This window comes from Pollachius pollachius (assembly GCF_949987615.1).
Source record: "Pollachius pollachius genome assembly, chromosome: 11".
NCBI lineage: Eukaryota > Metazoa > Chordata > Actinopteri > Gadiformes > Gadidae > Pollachius > Pollachius pollachius.
In genome coordinates, this window is record NC_136944.1 from 23,928,147 (window position 1) to 23,948,113 (window position 19,967).

The 19,967-nt window shown below is 53.4% G+C and overlaps 2 protein-coding genes across 3 annotated transcripts in view; one reads left to right on the plus strand and one right to left on the minus strand.

The window, feature by feature from the left end:
- Positions 1–1,681: 1,681 nt before the first annotated feature.
- LOC307082821 (uncharacterized protein) lies at positions 1,682–17,752 on the minus strand. The gene is given in 23 exon segments (XM_079746543.1): positions 1,682–2,552; positions 3,159–3,328; positions 3,540–3,682; positions 4,091–4,199; positions 4,450–4,555; positions 4,925–5,133; positions 5,270–5,346; positions 5,687–5,871; positions 6,203–6,303; positions 9,285–9,499; positions 9,840–10,001; positions 11,261–11,339; positions 11,492–11,535; positions 11,656–12,280; positions 12,282–12,533; positions 12,986–13,743; positions 13,848–13,926; positions 14,107–14,187; positions 15,046–15,204; positions 16,074–16,271; positions 17,154–17,190; positions 17,287–17,387; positions 17,540–17,752. Coding segments are annotated over 22 exon segments (4,029 nt in total). The 5' UTR covers positions 17,346–17,387; positions 17,540–17,752; the 3' UTR covers positions 1,682–2,371.
- Positions 17,753–18,080: 328 nt separating this feature from the next.
- rangap1a (RAN GTPase activating protein 1a) overlaps positions 18,081–19,967 on the plus strand; it is an 11,435-nt gene continuing 9,548 nt past the window's right edge. For both annotated transcript variants that reach the window (XM_079745717.1, XM_079745716.1), the window contains exons 1-2: positions 18,081–18,174; positions 19,018–19,135. In XM_079745717.1, the coding sequence (XP_079601843.1) occupies positions 19,024–19,135 (112 nt within the window). In that variant the 5' untranslated portion in view covers positions 18,081–18,174; positions 19,018–19,023. The remainder of the gene's footprint in view (positions 18,175–19,017; positions 19,136–19,967) is intronic.

The following is a 19,967-nucleotide window of genomic DNA, read 5'->3' on the forward strand; positions in this document are numbered from 1 at the left end:
ATGCATTTCAATACGCTGCAGGCATGTGGTTAGGTTCATACGCTTTACCCGTCGGCCCCCTTGGAGAGACCTCCTGCTGAGAGGAGGACCTGACACACCCTCACCACCACACCGTTAAGGTGGGCGTGGTCACCACACCGTTAAGGTGGGCGGGGTCACCACACCGTTAAGGTGGGCATATGTTAATGAGGGTGAACCGTTCTACTAAACAGCGCCCCTTTCTGGGACTACTTCCCCTCGCATAGCAGCTTGGGGTCCTATGGCTTTATACCCCCGTTGAACGACAGATTGTGAGCCGCTAAAAACCGTCAAAGCGCTCATGTTGCTCCTGAAAGATCTGCCGAGGGTCTTGTTTTTGCGCGTGGCCGTTAACTGACAAACGACGATGAGCCAATTAGCCGACTAATCTAATCAGTTGAATGTTTCTGCTGAGTCAAACTCGTTGATCGATGGATGCACGGTTTTGAGTAGGTGTCACTCACAGGTTGGTTTCGATTACTAGACCGAAAACATTTTCAACGTGACTATGATAATGTTTTGAAGCAGGAAAGAAAACAGTTGTTATGTTTGCAGCAGTTAATGGTATTAAATAATAAAGGTAATATGACCAGTTATTTCGATTCGAGAAATAACTCTGACCGCAGTTGTTTCAGTAAGTCAACTTATTATTACGTCTTCCTATCTTTCTGTAATCTCTGGATAGTTCAGATCAGACCCCCTCAATACCAGAGTCTTCTACTAAGGAAAGGATGCATCCTCACCAGCGTCCACACAGCGAGGGAAGGAGACAGGATCCGCCAGGACCCGGAACAGGTCCGGGACGTCGCTTCGGTCCCCCGTGAAGGGCTCGCTGACCAGTGACATGATCACTCTTCCCAGTTTCTCACTCTCCTCTATACTGGTCTGTTCACCGGTAAAGTTCTGACTTCAGCTCGACGCACAACAAACTACCGGTTCCAACTTCAGGAGAAAGTCTGGAGAAAGTCCTGAGGTGTCGCCGCGGGGAGGCGCGCGTTGGAACCACCTGTGGGGAACACCGCGTACGCGAAGACACGCCCCCCGCCGCCACAACACTGGAGTGTTTCTGTCTGCGGGCCAATCAGATGTAGCAAATAAAAGAGGAGGATGAGAGCCAACGGGCTCCTATTGGTTTACCGTATCTGTAGTGTATGTCGCTAGACCAATCACATGTCAGGGGCGGGACCATCACGTTTCAGTACATTATGCTACACAGTAAATCTTTATATCAGTATATGATCACTATTAGAACAGTATGCACGCTGCCAACCGCTAATGAAAACGTATTCCCGTTCTCACTATGCATCACAAATAGTTTTTCAAAAGCATTAGATACGTACGTAAATAGTTGACCAGAAATTACGTATTCAAAGAAAATTCCACAATGCAGAAAAACGGAAATAGAAATAAACAAAATGTTTTTTTTTTTTTTTCTTGAGCTATTTAACCGCTCGATCGCTGCTATCGAACCAATGATTGATTGATCCAATCAAAGTCGGTCAATTGAGCGTCACACAGAATTCGTCACTCAGTTGAGTGGTTTTATTGTTAGCAAGAACAGCCACTAAAGCAGAAGGCCTCATGACATCATGTGCCTCATGGAGCTGATGTTTGCGTCTTGAGTATAAATGGTAAAAAAGAGAAATGTCACAGCACAACATCGTCTTATTTCAAACATTTTATTTGTGTTGCTTTAATTTGCCCCAAACCAACATTATTACAAACCAACATTATTAAAATAGAAACATAACAATTGAAAACATTGCCTCTAAAATGTAATTAATGTGTGTCAGAGAAAAGGATTTAAGTGGCACAAATATGTATAGACATTGAATATTTGAACAGGATCAAATCTTCAAGTTAGACAGAACTCAACACAAAGACATTGCAGTCTGATGTTCTACTGTGTCGCTGCCAACATTGTTTTAAGGCCTCCTCCAATCAGCGACTGAACTAATATGAACTAACTAGCACATGAAGTGATGGGCGTGGCAGCGACGCGACTGAAGGCGGAGTCACACGGCTCCAGATCCCTGATCTCATTGGTCAGACGGTTCATCCTGTAATATCTGATCAGGGTTGGGCGTTGTGCATCAATTTTTCTGGATCCTACATTGGCAGTGTGGAGCTGAACCACAGCAGGTGACCCCTGACCCTGCCCCGCTCTGTGATCAGCCGTTCACAACATCGTTCAGACCTGTGCGCAGAAGCCTGCTCACAATAACTTGAATCCCCAAAGACTGACTCCATAAGCTGGCTTCCCTTCCTGAGAGAATAAGACACAGAAAGGTCGGAAGTATTTGTAAATGAAAACAAATGAAAAGCTCCTCCTCTCAGACTCCCAGCCTGCTCCTCAGTCCTGCAGGAGGAAGTTGAACTTCCCGAAGTCTGTGTCGTCCGGCAGGATGAGCAGGTCCTCGCGGGCGCGGGCCAGCTTCCTGCGCAGGAAGTTCCGCCTCTCCAGCCACTCCTGGAGCTCCTCGGGGCTGTGGGCGGAGTCACAGCAAGCGCCCTCCGCACAGCCGCTGTCCAACCTGTCAATCAGGGACACAGAGTTATGTTAGTAAGCGATGTTCCCCTCTCCTACGCCATGAGCTCACGGCCCCCGTCTGGACGGGGGGAACCCCCAGCGTGTTCCGGATCCTTCTTAAGGGACGGGGTTCAAACCCTCACCCTGCAGCTGACGGAGGGTTAGGGTCAGTGTTAGGGTTAGGGTTAGGGGGCGTACCTGGGGCAGGGTTAGGGTCAGGGGTTAGGGTTAGGGTCAGGGTCAGGGGTTATGGTCAGGGTTAGGGGGCGTACCTGGGGCAGGGTTAGGGTCAGGGGTTAGGGTTAGGGTCAGGGTCAGGGGTTATGGTCAGGGTTAGGGTCAGGGTCAGGGGTTAGGGTTAGGGTCAGGGTCAGGGGTTATGGTCAGGGTTAGGGGCGTACCTGGGTCAGGGGTTAGGGTCAGGGGTTAAGGTCGGGGGTCAGGGGTTAGGGTCAGGGGTTATGGTCAGGGTAAGGGGCGTACCTGGGGCAGGGTTAGGGTCAGGGTCAGGGGTTAGGGTTAGGGTCAGGGTCAGGGGTTATGGGCAGGGTTAGGGGCGTACCTGGGTCAGGGGTTAGGGTTAGGGTCAGGGGTCAGGGTTGGGGCGTACCTGGGGCAGAGGGCGAAGCGTGGCCCGGGGAAGCGGTGGCTCCAGGTCAGGCTGAGCTCCTCCCCCTCGCCGCTGAACACGCGGTCCTTGTGTTTCTCTGTGGCGATGTGATGCTGCCACTGGCGCTCGCTGTTGCTTTGGCGCCCGCACAGATGGCAGTAGAAGCCGCTCTGCAGGAGAAACCACAGGGGGGGGCGTCGTCAACACACCGTCTCCATGACGACCTTGAAGTCAATCAGTAATGAGGACTTTGAGTGTTGACACACAACACAACGGAGGCTTTGTGATGAAGTTTCACGTGAAGCAGCTCCGTATTGGTTTGTCCTCCATGTTGGCCCTGGAGCGAGAGGCGTGCTGCAGGGGCAGGGGTAGAGGACCCACCATTGGCTCAGCGTAGTCGGTCGGCATGACGATGTTCTTGTTCTCGGCGGAGGCTGTGGGGGGGCGGGGCAGGGCGTCGACGGTCTGTTTCCCGAGGCGCGCCACGCTCAGCCAGACCTCGTAGATCTGCTGGATGTCCCTCACTGCAGGGACAGATCACACCGGCGTCACGCCGTGGGGAATACCAATAGGGAGACGGAACGTTCCCAAGAGAGCAGGGGGTTCCATCCCGGGAATCTCTTTAATATTGTAGTCATGGTCATTGAACACACAAACACACTAGGATAAACTAGGCGGGCTTCTCATTCTGATGCGCTAACAACAGACATATAACATGGATGTGACCATATCGTTGACGCCGGTCCTCTCTGGGTCGCCCGGCGTCTGTTCAGCTGAGATGTGGAACTTCTCTCTCCATCACTTGACCGCTCCAAACGGTCGGGTTACAATCTACCTGAGGCAGCACCCTAACCCCGTTAGGTACCCGTTCCAACTAGTTCACTGTTCTGAGTGGAGGACTACGAGGGTGCGTTCCAACTAGTTCCACTCACGGCCATTGTTCTTCATGTAGGTCCACAGCTCCTTCTCCTCCTCGCTGTGGGCGAAGGTGCAGTTTCCTGTGTAGTTGCACTTCCTGCTTCTTAGGATCTGGGCACAGATCTGGAAGAGAAGAGCGTTCCACTGTCAGTTCCATCAACCCCCACCCCCTCGGGACCGCCAACACCCCGCGGCTAATAGGAGAAGGGTTCCACTCAGGGTCGTCTTCTGAGTGTATCGGTGGTCATTACATCACAGCTGTACATCATCACCTCTATCAGCAGCATGACCGATCACAGACCTGATCCTACTGCTCTGGGATCAGCCTGACTGGTTACAGAGCAGCACAGAGCCGGCCAATCAGAGTACCTACATCGTACTGGAAGGGGTAGTTCTTGGCGGAGGGCAGCTGTCGGACCTGCACCCACTTGTTCCTCTCTGGAGACATGACCAACAGGACACGGCCCTCCTTCGTCCAGCTGCACGGACAGGAGACACAGTCACAGACATGGAGAGAGACAGTTACAGACATGGAGAGAGACAGTTACAGACAGGAGACACAGCCACAGACATGGAGACAGTTACAGACATGGAGAGAGACAGTTACAGACATGGACAGAGACAGTTACAGACAGGAGACACCGTCACAGACATGGAGAGAGACAGTTACAGACAGGAGACACCGTCACAGACATGGAGAGGGACACAGTTACAGACACGGAGAGACGGTTACAGACAGGAGACACAGTCACAGACATGAAGACACAGTCACAGACATGGAGAGAGACAGTCACAGACATGGAGACACAGTCACAGACACGGAGAGAGACAGTCACAGACAGGCTCACCTGTGCCGGCCCCTGATGGTGCAGTACTTCAGGGCCTTGTCGGGCTCCGTGATCAGGCCGTGTTGCCAGCAGGGCCCGCAGATGAACCGCAGCCTGAGTTTCAGGCCCTGGCTGCCCCCCCCGCTGCCGGATCGCCCCCCAGCCTTCAGTTTGCTGACACCTCCCCCACTACCATCAGCCCCCCCCACGGACCCTCTGGGGGACAGGGGCTGGGTGAAGGGAGAAGAGGCCTTATTAGAGTTATGGCCGAACCACGCAGAGTTTAAAATAGGCTCATGGGTAGCATGTGACCCTTGAACATGATTTGGTTCCTTCTCCTTTAAAATAAACAGATTTCATGTTTACGTTTTTCCTCTTTGTGTCCAGCTCTCGCTCCCCGTGATACTTGACGGACTTGTCCACGATCTCCTCGGAGGTGATACCTGTAGAGCAGCACATCAGTCACCCTCCTGCTCAGATCTAAAGGCTGTACTGCCCCCTGCTGGACACCACACCACACCACACAGCCTTTCACAGAAACCCACGTGACTCAATATCACCAACAACAATACACGTTGCCTTCACTTATATTACGAGCCCGTTCCTCTCTGGGGAAAAACAAAAAGAAGGGCGTTCAAAGACCTAAAGAGCGTCCTCTCTGCATCAACACAGGTCGCTTTGTATAGAGAGCATCTCCTACATAACAGCAGCGGAACATTGTGAATTACTCTAATTATCAGCGGAACATCGTGTCATATTAACTGTGTGTGTGTGTGTGTGTACCCGAGTTGCGCTGCAGTGCCCAGGTCTTCAGCTCCAGCGGTGAGTGGGCGAACAGGCAGTCGTCCTCCAGCTGGCAGCCGTAGCGCGACGCATGGCGGCACAGCTCCAGGCAGTGGTCTGGGGCCAGAGCCCGCACCTTCCTGTAGCCCACACTGCCGCCAGGGCCCGTCACGTAGACCAGGCACCTGGGGGCCAGGGGGGGGGGCACACAGACACATGGCCAGAGAGGAACGGTGAGGATGGGGGGGGAGGGAAGAGAAAGAGACACAGCCAGAGAGGAACGGTGAGAACGGGGGGTCTCTAGCTCTGCCTTCAGTGGTCAAGAGAAAAACGGCAGTGGACAGCTGTAGGTTCTCAGACCGCTGCCCCAGTCTGGGGTTACTGGGAGGGAGGTTAGGAAGCTACTTCCCGATGGCTCCCCATCCCTCTGTCGGTTCAAACCATCTGCTGAAACCACGTCAGGTGCGGCCGTACGTCGTACGGTGTAAGGTCATGTGCGTGCGTCCGGCGACCCACTTGTTGGTGTTGAAGACGTGGCGGGCGCTGGGGTTGGAGCAGGAGACGCCGTCGTCACGGGAACACTGGCTGATGACGCGGGGCTTACCGTCGTAACATCTCTGAACCCGAGAGAGAAAGGAGAGAGAGGAGAGACAGGAGAGGGGTTAGGGAGGGCCGTCGGAGAGACACCGACCCAGACAGCTTCACCGGAGCCACCGGGCTCGTATAAACTCCTCCGTTCACCGCTGGCACCCAGAAACCGGGCACACAGTGAGCGTTCATCACGGACAGAGGAACTTCCTGTGGAGCGCTTTTATCGCTGACCTGGCACTGATGGCAAACAAACGCAGCGCTTTCATTGGAGCGCCGGGGTCAGAGGTCAATGGAGAGGAGTCAGGGGGTTCGGAGCAGAGGTCAGCTGAGGCCTCTGACCTCCAGAAGACCCAGAATGCCGGACTCCAACCCCCGGTGATTAACGTCAGTCCTGGGCCCAGTTTTTTTAAAGGTAATCAAGTGGGATTTTGGATCACGGACTGGATCCAATTCAAAGCAAAAGAGGGATTCTGAACTGAGATCAGATCATGTTATCCGATCATTCAATTTGATATGGATCAAACCTGCTCTTTGGGTTTTTCCAAACTTTGAACTCGGTTTGGGATCTATTTGATTCCAAAAAAACAGGATTATCCAGATCCCATCGAAAGGGTGGATTCAGTTGGTTATCCTGAAATTTGGTATTTGGATCACAGTGATCCAATCAAATGTTCCTGGATTGGATCACTGGCATAAAATTTAGATGGATCAGGTCATCCTGGATAGCAAATCATGGGATTTCCAAATCTGGATGATTTGATCCAGGTACATTTTTTTAAAACTGGGCCAAGGGGTTCGCCTCTCTGTGGTCAAGCAGGACCGCCGGGGGCGTTGGAGACGGGTTCCCTCAGCCGAACAAAGCCCTCCCAGGGGCACATCTCTCAGTTCTCTTGCCTTTGGCTGTGTATTAAATACATGATCACCCAATCAGGACAGACCAGCACAGGCCTGCAGCCTCACTGCCCTGACAGCAGAGCGGGGGCTGAGAAACACTGGGGCCGTGTTCGAAATCCTTCCCCATCACGGATAGAGTGCTACATAGGGTGCTCGCCATTTTGTAGCGGTGTTTGAATTCTCAGTGGTTAATTTCATTCAGTGGACAATAAAATACCCCAAATTTTAGTGAACATACGACGTTCCCTACATGTTACTCCCGTATACCACAATGCAATGCCGTCGTGTTTTCTAAACGTCATTTACTGACGCAAACCACGTTTAGAAATGTTCAGCGTGGTGTCCGAATTCTCGTTTGTTCGCTATATCATAAACTCTATAGAGGGAGCAGTGAGTGAGTGGATAGGGAACGATTTGGAACACAGCCGCTATGTGTGGGAGCGTGCGGTGGACGGCTGCTTTAAGCAGCCTCACCTGGCCTGAGTCACACTGATTAGACTCTGGGTGCGGCTGAAGTGCACACCTGTTTTGCGTTGAGTAATCAGTGTGCAAAGGTCAAGCCAGCCTTTACAACACACTCAGACATCCTGCATGGCAACATGGAGCTCCTCGACCATCGTCTCCAAACCTTCACAATAAACCCGTCCTCCAACACCAGCGCTCTGCGCCCTGGTCTGGAGGAACCTAGGCCCCAGGTCTCAAGGACCATGGGGGGGGGATTACTCAATGCACAGCAGGTGTGCAGCCTCACCCAGCCCAAGAGGCTAATCAGTGTGACTCAGGCCGGGTGAGGCTGCTTAACACACACCCCTACACCATGCAGAGGTCAGGGGAGAGAGGCTGATGAGGACCAGATTCCCCGTGGAGCGGGCATTCTGCCCTCAGCCGTCTGAAGCCCCTCGTTGCCATGGAGAGCGGGTTCCTCTCTGCTGGTGGTTGTTCTCATCGCTTCCATTCATGAGCTCCACCCATCACTACTAAACCGTTTGGAACGCACTGAATCGTCAGGTTTTACGACACGGGAAAAAAGCTGTGGTCGAAATCGTTCCCCATCACGGATATAGTGTTCAAATTCTCAGTGGTTCATTTCATGGACCATAAAGTGCACTTAAAATACCCAAAATTTGAGTGTACATACGATGTTCCCTACATGAAGAAGCTGAATAACCGCGAGAACGAATACATTTAATGATGGAGTCTCCGGATTTCGTTTAGAAATGTCAACAATTTATTTGGGATTTAACATAGAAAATTTAACGTTCAAAATTAAGAAAAAAAACCTTGATCAAGGAAATGTAACATTCAACATCAATACAACCTCCAGCTTTCCTCGTGAGTGCCCGGTTTGTTTACATGATGAGGGCACATCTGTCTGTCACACAAATACCCGGCGCATTTACTGACGCAAATGACGTTTAGAAATGTTCAGCGTAGTGTCCGAATTCTCGTTTGTTCGTTCCCTATATAGTGCACTATATCATGAACACTATATAGGGAATAGTGAGTGAGTGAATAGGGAACGATTTCAAATACAGCTAAAGACTCAGAGAGGCTGGAGGCTCAGAGGAAGTGAGCTCCACTTGACCTGAAGGAACGTTAAAACGTCAAGAGTTAGAGCTCACCCAGACCCTGACCTCCTAGCCCCAGAATACCAACACACACACACACACACACACACACACACACACACACACACACACACACACACACACACACACACACACACACACACACACACACACACACACACACGATTGAGAACATTCCTTAGTGGCTCTCTATATCCCATCAGACCAGATGTGAACTCAAGGACTCAACTTCAAGATTCTTTCGTGGAAAGTATCAATGTTTGATTAGAAATGAATAACTTGCAAATGCAAAAAGTGGGGCCCCAAGGAAATGTAACCATTTATCCATTTTAATAATTATAACCTGTGTTGTGTGTGCTTGCGGTCGTGTGTGCGGTCAGTTGTGTTTGTGTGTGGTCGTGTGAGTGTGCGGTCGGGTTACTGTGTATGTGGTCGTCTTTGTGTGCCGTTGTGTGTGTGTGTGTATGGTCGTGTGTGTGCGGTGGTGTGTGTGCGTCCAGTCCTCCCCCACCGCGCCCTCTCACCTCACACAGGAACAGGAAGCTGCCGTTGTGCTCCTGGATGAGCTGCACCACGCGGCCCCCTGGGAGGCCCCCGGGGGCCCGGGGCCCAAACAGCCGGCCGCGGTCCAGCGCGCCGCTCTTCTCCTCCGTCCACACCTCCACCTCCAGCTGGTTGAAGGCGAAGGTGCACATCTCGCCGTACTTGCAGAGCCCCACCGCGCCCGAGTTCAGCAGCTCTGGGCGGCGGGCCAGGGAGAGCGTTTGGCCGGACGGACGCCGTTAGACGGAGTTGCATGTTGTTCATTTCAGAACGGTTTAACCCTTTCAACTGGATGACAGACTTGGCATTTAATAGACTTAACGGGTTCATAGTCTGTGAGGGACTCAGAACAGGAACAACACAGCCTTCTCTTTACTCCGTTCATCATCCTCTCATCATCCTCACCCCTCCCTCATCCTCATCATCCTCACCCCTCCCTCACCCTCTCATGTCTCACCCCTCCCTTACTCTCTCATGTCTCACCCCTCCCTCACCCTCTCATGTCCTGACCCCTCCCTCACCCTCTCATGTCTCACCCCTGCACAGCATGAACTTCCCGGTGAAGGGTCGGGTGAGGGGGAGGGGCCGCACCCGGGTCCAGGCGGGGGAGGGGTCGTCCCGCCGGCGGCACAGCAGGAGGTCCTGCTGGCAGTCATGGACCAGCTCGGGGGTGTGGACGAAGGAGAACACCGAGCGCCCTGCAGGGGGGAGGGAGGAGGGAGGAGGGGGGAGGGGGGAGGGAGGAGGGGGGAGGGAGGTGGGGGAGGGAGGGGGAGGGGGGAGGGAGGAGGAGGGAGGAGGGGGGAGGGGGGAGGGAGGAGGGAAGAGGGAGGAGGGGGAGGGAGGGAGGAGGGGGGAGGGGGGAGGGGGAGGGAGGAGGGAGGAGGGGGAGGGAGGAGGGGGGAGGGGGGAGGGGGGAGGGAGGAGGCGGAGGTTAGGAGGGAGGAGGGGGGAGGGGGGAGGGAGGAGGGGGGAGGGAGGAGGGGGAGGTTAGGAGGGAGGAGGGGGGAGGGAGGAGGGGGGAGGGGGGAGGGAGGAGGGGGGAGGGGGGAGGGAGGGAGGAGGCGGAGGTTAGGAGGGAGGAGGGGGGAGGAGGGAGGAGGGGGGAGGGGGGAGGGAGGTAGAGGTTAGGAGGGAGGAGGGGGGAGGAGGGGGGAGGGGGGAGGGGGGAGGGAGGAGGGGGGAGGGGGGAGGGAGGCAGAGGTTAGGAGGGAGGAGGGGGGAGGAGGGAGGAGGCGGAGGTTAGGAGGGAGGAGGGGGGAGGAGGGAGGAGGGGGGAGGGGGGAGGGAGGAGGGGGGAGGGAGGAGGCGGAGGTTAGGAGGGAGGAGGCGCTGAGGGGTCCCTCTGAACCAGTCCCTCCAGGGTTGTGGACCAGTTCCTGTTATATCCCTGTGGGGCTGATCAGGGCCTGCAGTTGTTATTAGCGGCGGAATTAGTCGCGCGGCGCTGCGTGCAGCACCTATACTTCTACACAACACGCGTATGTGTGTGTGTGTGTGTGTGTGTGTGTGTGTGTGTGTGTGTGTGTGGGGCTGCGTCCAGTGATCGCCCCGTAAAGCGCGTGGTGATATTTTGTCTACGCATTACGCATGGCGGAAGCGGTTGAAAGCCGTGCACCCAGGGCCGTAGCAACAAATTCTGGGCCCTGTATACAAGAGGTAAGGGGGGGTGGAAGACTAAATTTGTATTGGCAAAACCGGTTGTAATTTTTTATTTTGAGGCAGCAGGGGGTGTTGTCACAGCTAAATGTAACTAATAAAGTAACTTGTAATCTAATTTAGTTACTTTTAAAATCAAGTAATTAGTAAAGTAACTAAGTTACTATTTTAAGTAGTAACTAGTAATCGGATTTATTTTTCAAGGTAACTGTGGCAACACTGGTAGTGAAGGTGTGTGTTACCTTCATGGTATGTGTAGTGTTGTGTAGTAGTGTTGTGTAGTGACGGTGTGTGTAACCTTGTCGGGAGAAACAGACGGAGCAGGCCCTCAGGAACATGTGGGTGGAGTCCAGCGGGTTCGAAGCTTTGGTTCCCTTCTACAGACACATGCACACACACACACACGCACACAGACACGCACACACAGACACAGACACAGACAGACAGACAATGTATGTCAACGCTGAGTGAATACACTCAACAGAAAGGTAATTCAAAATCAACCAATCATCACAAGCAGGAGCCTTACTTTAGGACTCGGTTTGGCAGAATGCTTTGGGGACGACTTGGCGCCTTGAAGGAAAGAAAAGAGGAAGAATAAAGTCAAACTAATCAGGAGACCTGGTTCCTGATAGGATGATGATTCTTCCTAGATCTATAGATCCAGATCTCTAGCTAAACCCGTTCTAGTACCGAGTCTGCGGGGGTCCTCTTTCAGGGTGGAGAAGGAGTCCAGGACGTCCAGGGACCTGGGGAAACCCCCAGCCTGGGGCTCCGAACCCGAGGCTCCCTGCAGGCTCTCCAGGGCCCGGTCCAGGGACCCGTCCAGGTCCTGGTCCAGGGACCCGTCCAGGGACCCGTCCAGGGCCCCGTCCAGGGAGCCGTCCAGGGCCTGGTCCAGGGCCTGGTCCGTGGTCTCAGCCTCGTCTGCTCCGGGGGCCCTGCCACCGCCTCGCCCCTGGACCACCTCGAAGTCGTCCAGGGTGTCCAGCTGGTCCAGGGCCCCCCTCGAGCCCAGCTGGTCCAGGGTCCCCCTCGAGCCCAGCTGGTCCAGGGCCCCCCTCGAGCCCAGCTGGTCCAGGGCCCCCCTCGAGCCCAGCTGGTCCAGGTTCCCCCTCGAGCCCAGCTGGTCCAGGTTCCCCCTCGAGCCCAGCTGGTCCAGGGCCCCCCTCGAGCCCAGCTGGTCCAGGGTCCCCCTCGAGCCCAGCTGGTCCAGGGAGTCCAGCTGGTCCAGGGAGTCCAGCTGGTCCAGGGAGTCCAGCTGGTCCAGGGAGTCCAGGCCCTCTGGGAAGGGCCCCTGTCCTGGGTAACGGTCGACCCTGCGGCCCCGTGCTGGTCGGGGGTCCGGCATGATGCCCTCCCATTGGTCCAGGGTGTCCAGGGTGTCCAGGGTGGGGGAGACGTGGGGGAGGACCTCCACCGGGGGGGCCCCGGGGTCCGGCCCCCCCCCCCGCGGCGCTGCGGCGGCCGAAGGAGGCGGGGGGCAGCAGGGGGGAGGGGGCGGGCAGACGGGCCGGGGGGGTCCGTGGGGGAGGGCTGGGGGCGGGGCCAGCGGTGAACAGAGCGTCAGCCTGGAGACGGGAGGAAGTGATGTCACAGCAGCAAGGGAAACATTTTGGAATGAACGCAGAAACTTTACATTAAATACATTTTATTTTAAATGATATGAACACCAATATGTAAATGAGTCATAGCGACCCGCAAGAGCACGTCAACACGGAGTCATGTCGCCATGTTGGTGAACTACACAACTTACAGAGATAAGCACCACACACAAACACACACACACACACACACCAACACACACACCAACACACCAACACACACACACACACCAACACACGCACACACACACACAATCACACACACACACACACCAACACACACACACACCAACACACACACACACACACCAACACACACAGAATCACACACACACACACAAAGACTCACACACACACACACACACACAGACTCACACACACACACACACAGACTCACACACACAGACCCCCCCCTCTACCTGGGGAGGGAGGCCGTCCAGCAGGCTGTCCAGGTCCTCCCCCGTCAAATCAAAGTCGTCCAGCAGGTCGGGGGCAGCCCCCAGGGGGGGCGTGGGGGCGGAGCCTGTGAGGGCGGGGCCCGTGGGGGCGGGGCCTGTGAGGGCGGGGCCCGTGGGGGCAGGGCCTGTGAGGGCAGGGGCCTTGGGGGCGGGGCCTCTGAGGGCGGGGCCCGTGAGGGTGGGGGCCTTGGGGGCGGGGCCTCTGAGGGTGGGGGCCTTGGGGGCGGGGCCTCTGAGGGTGGGGCCTGTGAGGGCGGGGGGCTTGGGGGCGGAGCCTGTGAGGGTGGGGCCTGTGAGGGCGGGGCCCGTGGGGGCGGGGCCTGTGAGGGCGGGGCCCGTGGGGGCGGGGCCTGTGAGGGCAGGGGCCTTGAGGGCGGGGCCTCTGAGGGTGGGGCCTGTGAGGGCGGGCCCTTTGGGGGCGGGGCCTGTGAGAGCGGGCCCTTTGGGGGCGGGGCCTGTGAGGGCGGGGCCCGTGGGGGCGGGGAGGAACATGCCGGTGGGGAACTGGCAGGCGGGGGTGGCCTGGGGTTTGAAGGGGCGGGGGGGAAGGTCACCAAAGGTCAAGGTGGTGCTAGGCTGAGGTGCGGCGGTAAGGGGGAGGTCACCAAAGGTCACGGGGGTGTCGGGCTGGGGTCGTGAGGTCAGGGGGAGGTCACCAAAGGTCACGGGGCTGCTGGGCTGGGCTGATGCGGAGCGGAGCATGCTGGGAGAAAAATGGGCTGAAAAAAAACAAACAAATACAAAACAAAAAGAGCAAAAAAATAAGTACGAGGCCCAAGAGAGTTAAAGAGGAGACAGTGAGGAACACTTGGAAGATCCCAACCTGTGCCGTATGATGGACTCCCGTTCCCCAAACCGTTCCCCAAACCGTTCCCAACAACGTTCCTGACAACGTTCCCCTGCTGAAGACCAGAAGAGAACACAGAGGATCAGGCAGACCCTTCAGAACACAACGTATAGACCCAGGACAGAACACCCACACTGCACTCAGGTCCCATCTGGGGACAGGAACAGGAACCGGTCTCCTTAAGGAAGAGCGGTTCAACAGGAACCCGGTTCAAAAGGGATCGCTGGAGACCTACCCGGACCGTCATGTAGGCCTTCCTGTTCCTCAGACCCAGACTCAGAGCAAGCTCCTGGGCCAGCTCGCCCACCTGCTTATCCTGACAGAGAGAGACAGAGAGAGACAGAGAGAGAGAGAGAGACAGAGAGAGAGACAGAGAGAGAGAGAGAGAGAGAGAGAGACAGAGAGAGAGACAGAGAGAGACAGAGAGAGAGAGAGAGAGAGAGAGAGAGACAGAGAGAGAGAGAGAGAGAGAGAGACAGAGAGAGCGAGAGAGAGAGAGCGAGAGAGAGACAGAGAGAGAGAGACAGAGAGAGAGAGATAGAGACAGAGACAGAGACAGAGAGAGAGAGAGAGAGAATATATCATCAGTAAACGACCGCACATTCGTCCATTTGCAGAAATAGTTCTTCTCCACTTTCTCCCCCCTCTCTAGATACTGTAAACCCGCATGCTGTCCCATAATCCTTTGCACCACAGGATATCCTGTCCTTAGTGAGTGGGAGTCATTGCCAATTATGAAAAATGTGAATAACAACATAATAACAACAATAGTACATTTACATTTACATTTACATTTAGGGCATTTAGCAGACGCTTTTATCCAAAGCGACTTACAATAAGTGCATTTGTTACAATAAGTACATTTGTCATAAGAAGTGAAACAATATATCGCTGTCGGTACAGTAAAGATGTTCATAGAACCAAGTGCAAGTATTACAATCGCTAGGCTAACCCATTCCCCGTGTAAAGCAGCGATAGCAGCTACTGTAGACGCTACACAATTAAGTACCTTGAATAAGTGCAATGTACAAGTGCCAGGACGTACAACATTCAATGGTGGCTGTGCATTGGTTTGTACATGTTTGTACATGTTTGTACATGAGTACATGATGTTAATTATGTTTCATTTTAATATCAAAACATATGGCGGGGGGTCCTGCGGCCCCGGCCTCACCGGGTGGTCCAGCAGCAGGCAGTCGGTGGTGCAGTCGTACGCCTCCCGGTGGTGGCCCTGCTCCTTCAGGCACAGCGCCTTCCGGAACAGCGCCTTGCTGCTGCCCTCGTTCACCACCAGGGCCTGGTCGCAGTCCGCCACACCACACGCAAACTCACCCTGGGGGCCCGCACACGCACACACACACACACACACACACACACACAGACGTGCAAATGCACAGACCATACAAACAGACACGCACGCACGCACACACACACACATACACACACACAGGGAAGTTAACATTCAAGTATTGAAGTATTTCAATGGCTGTAGGTCGGCCACACAGCCACAGGCTGCGCCGGACACATTGGAGTGTTGGGCGACCTCAGAGCCAACGCTGATGAGAGAAAACGTGATGAGATGGGAGGGGAACAGAACTGAAACTCAGAGGCTGATTGGGTCCTAGCCTTACCTCCCAGACTCTGAGCACCGGGCTGTGAGTCATCACACCCTCTGAACGGATACACATCCCATAATATAACGCCCCAGAACGACATAATGCAACCAGAGACCACAGTCCACTGTGGTTTCAGTCATGTCTTCCGTTTATCGCAGAACAGTCTTCCCCCCTGAGGGGAAGACGAGGCTCTAGACAGAATAACTTCCGCTCTCACTCTCAGTCCATGCTTCCCAAAGGGTTAATTATTATTGTACAAAATGTACAGTTTGTGGATCTACGGGTTATAAACGTAGGGGTTGAACTGCTAAAAGCAGCACCTGTCTCACCATGCGGTGGTAGACAGGGCCCTGTCTCACCCCCCGTCTCACCATGCTGTGGTAGACAGGGCCCTGTCTCACCCCCCCTTCTCACCATGCGGTGGTACACGGTGGCCCTGTCTCACCCCCCTTGTCTCACCATGCGGTGGTAGACAGGGCCCTGTCCCACCCCCCTGTCTCACCATGCGGTGGTACACGGTGGCCCTGTCTCACCCCCGTCTCACCATGCGGTGGTACACGGTGGCCCTGTCTCACCCCCATCTCACCATGCGGTGGTACACGGTGGCCCGGTTGACGTAGAGGCTCTCCACCAGGGCGGGGGGGACGTCTATCTCCTCCGAGGCGGCGTAGCGCACCACGCCAAGAGCCTCGCCGAACTGGACCACCGCCGCAGCACACGCCCCCTCCCTGAACAGCGCGTTGCCCTCCGACAGCAGGTTGAACACCAGCTGGGACACGATTACCTGGAGGGGGGGGGGATGGTGAGGAAGACTCATGCTGTGCTCCTCACTCCTCGGACGCCAGACTTCCGTGTGGAAAGTCGAAGATCTCCCAGCTTTCTTGCGGCCTTTCTCGAAGGCACGCCCCCTTTTGTCTTCATCCTTCGGAAATCTTTCCCAAAACCAGTCTTTCCGAAAGACTGAGATTTTAATTGGGTCACCAAATAAATGTATAATTTTTATAGAAATACTTTGGCACTATTTTCGCATCTATCTCTACAGTTTCTTGACCCAAATTTCTACCCCGGGGGATTATTAAAATGTTATCTAATCTTATCTTATCTTATGTAGTTAATGGGTTTCCAGTTAGTTCCTACATTTCTCTGCTGAGATGAATAAAGTATATCTTATCTTAACGAATTGATCAATGTTGACCGTTCGGATTTATTGATTGATGACTGTTTGATAACAACAGCTGCCCTTAAACACACGCCTAACTGTTCCACATGAGCATTTTAAAACTTTATACAAGAAGCATGTTTTTGAGAGTACTGTACTATTTTTTATATTGGGTCGTGATGGTTTATTAAAAAAAAAATCGGTCCCCAGACAAAAAAGTTTGGAAACACTGAGCTAGACTGTCCATGTTGTGCCAAACCTCAACACATCATCACAGCCAATCTCACTCACTTGTGCATTAAGCCTTCATCCTCTTTATCTCAATATTGGGTGGACACACAATATAAGCCGTGTACAAACACAATCATATACTCTCTATTAAGTGGTTCAGCTTTCTATGTCTGATATGAACTCTATAGAGTTATTCTGTTAGAGGGGATGGGATATAACAGAAGTAGACTAAATTCGCACTAACAGTATTGCTATTTGATATAATGATACATGTACCTCGCAGCTGTCCGGGTCTGGATAAGCAAGAGAAGACCTGGAACGGAGAGAAAGACAGTCAACTTCGACTTACAACAAAGCAAGAATAGAGATACAACTGCTAATGGAATGACCACTGGAAATGTGTCCTCACTCTATGAAGGCCATAGCTTTCTTTATCTCCTTCTTTCGTTTCTGTCTCTCCGGGTCCATCTTTGAACACTGAGTAATGAAAGCTCGATGTAGAAAAGCCTTCTATGGAGATCAGGATTTAAAAGAGTAATTAGTCAACCATTTCCCTTTTATGTAAACAGACAGCCCAGCCCAACTTTCAGAGTTAGTCTTAAAAAGTGTGATGCTTGCATTATTCTACACACTGAACACAATCCCCGTCACTTAATACATACACAACAAAACACACATGTCGCTTCTTCCGAGGTCCACAAGTTCAGGCGTTCCGACCCAGATGTTCAGCGAACGACTGGAACATACGACGGGAGGCTGAACATCAGGGCAGACGCGAGATCCGGAAGAGCAACGCCGGTAAGCTTCGGGGTCTGGAAGGTTCTAAGGTACTTTACGTGTGTTTGTCTGGATGGAGATGTCTTCCCTAGTTTCGATTCCCAGCTCTGCTGTCATGCGTCTTCCTGCCGCTCCCCCTGGCTGCGCGCCTCGGCTGCGCCGCGGGGTCCTAGAGTCCGCGCGTTCGATCATAACAGACTGGGACACCCGGAAATCAAAGTCGCTACGAGTACGTTGGTCTCGTTTAAGTGCATACAGCCTCACCTGATCAAATACGTTTTGATTTGAAACAAGTTGTGGATTCACTGAAAAGAATATGCCACCATTCCACACGATTTCGGAAAGATGTGTATTTGAACTACAAATCGAGGAGGAAGAGCGTGTGTTGTGAACGCGCATGAACTACAACTCCCAGCAGGCGGTTCGGTTTTAAACGTCAGGAGCGAGCGGGAGTGCGAAGCTCAAAATATCTGCCAACGTTCCTACAAACCCGCTGAAGTATTGATTAAACACTCCTGTGGTGAGTTCAAATCCATACATTAGACTCCGTTGACCCTCGGCCGTGTTCCGGTAGAGAGAGCACCGGAGACCGGGCCCGTTAAGGACGGTTGCCATGGAGAGGACGTGAGAGCGGAGGGCCACGCGAGCGTGCGCCGCTCCGCCGTCCGGTTACCTGGTAGCTCTTTAGCTAGCACGTTAACTCACACACGTTTCTAGTGACATAGCACACAGTATCTCTTCAGCCAGACTCCTCTGGAGTACCTGTGGTCTTTGACATGCCGGTATATTAATATAAAGACCAGTATTCTGCTGAACCCAGTGGGCTACTAGCCTAGCAGCATAGCTAGCTAGCCGGTCAGGTGTAAACAGCGCTGTCAGCTCACTGGGTCAGAGCCGGGGAATGCATTGTTCAGGAGGCTAAAGCCTCCACATAGAGGCTGGAGATCACTGAAGGTCCACATAGAGGCTGGAGGTCTGAATGATCATTGAAGCCTCCATATAGAGGCTGGTCTGATATCCCCTGACAGTATGTGGGTTTCATCCTAATGCCAGAGTATAACGTCACATCGGTTTCTATGCGTTTCCATTTTGTTTACATTGACTGTAGGTTGTGTACTTGATACGTTGTGGTGTTTTCTTTATGGCTCTGTGTTTCATACAGTCTGTGGCCATGTGTTTTTGTTGAACAAGGTTTTTATTTTAGGGGTCTTTATTCAGACATAACTGCTTCTTAAACAACCTTATTTCCTTTTAAAAATAAACAGTAGATATTTAGCCATCATTGGTAGCAGTAAACGTAGTTGTATAATGGCTGATATATACAATCGGCGTATAATTAACAGTTGACTTGTCCACGATCCAGGGCCCCATGGCAACCGATATCGTTGGGCAGCTGGCCGACTCCCTGGCCCGGACCGGCGTGGAGGAGTGGGAGCTGAGCTACAAGGGCCAGGGCCGGAAGCTGGACGACGGCCAGTCCGGTGAGTCGGGCGGGGTAGCCCACCATGAGGTACCCCGCAGGTGGAGGATTAAACGGGCAGATAGTACTGAACTGCATTGCAAACAGGGGCAGGTCATGGAGACATTTAAATTCCTAATCTATTACATAAAAAAAACACTATTTGGTTATTATAACTTTAATGTGTAAAGTTTAAATGGCGACATTGCTTTTTAGCTGGCAGCCATTATATTTGCACCCTCAAAGAGCATAATAACCAATGTAAACATGGTTGTGTCTATCTGTTATGGCGCATTTCCACCGGAGGGTGCGGCACGGTTTGCGTTTCCACCGCCAAAAATGGGCGTGACTCGGACTGAGCCGTACTGAGCCGTACTCGTATCGCACTCGTCTCCAGTACTCCTCCGTTGGGGTAATGAGACGCTTGAAAGGGTGCCGGCAAGTTCGAGCTACGCGCGCCCTCCGTTGATTGGTCGACAGAATCGTTACTTCCGGGCGACATGGGGATAAAAACAAACAAACAGTACCAGTGAGGTATTATTCTGGACAATGGACATTTCGCGCAAAACTTTAGCTTAGGCGAACAAGGAGGTGGAGACGTTCCGAAACTGTTGCTGGATGACTTCCATGGTCGCTCCTGGTTCAATGTGTCGCGTTCCTCTTTCCCATTGTTTTTATTGAGCAGGCTACACTGTGTCGCGCTGCGATGATGTCACGATGTTTACATAGCTGCCGCGGTGATCGACATCCGGCCTACCACAAGGGTACTGTCGGCGGTGTAAACGCGACCTCGGAACTGAGCTGGGCAATACCGCCCCCTCCCTATCGGACTGAGGCGAACCAAACCGAACTGC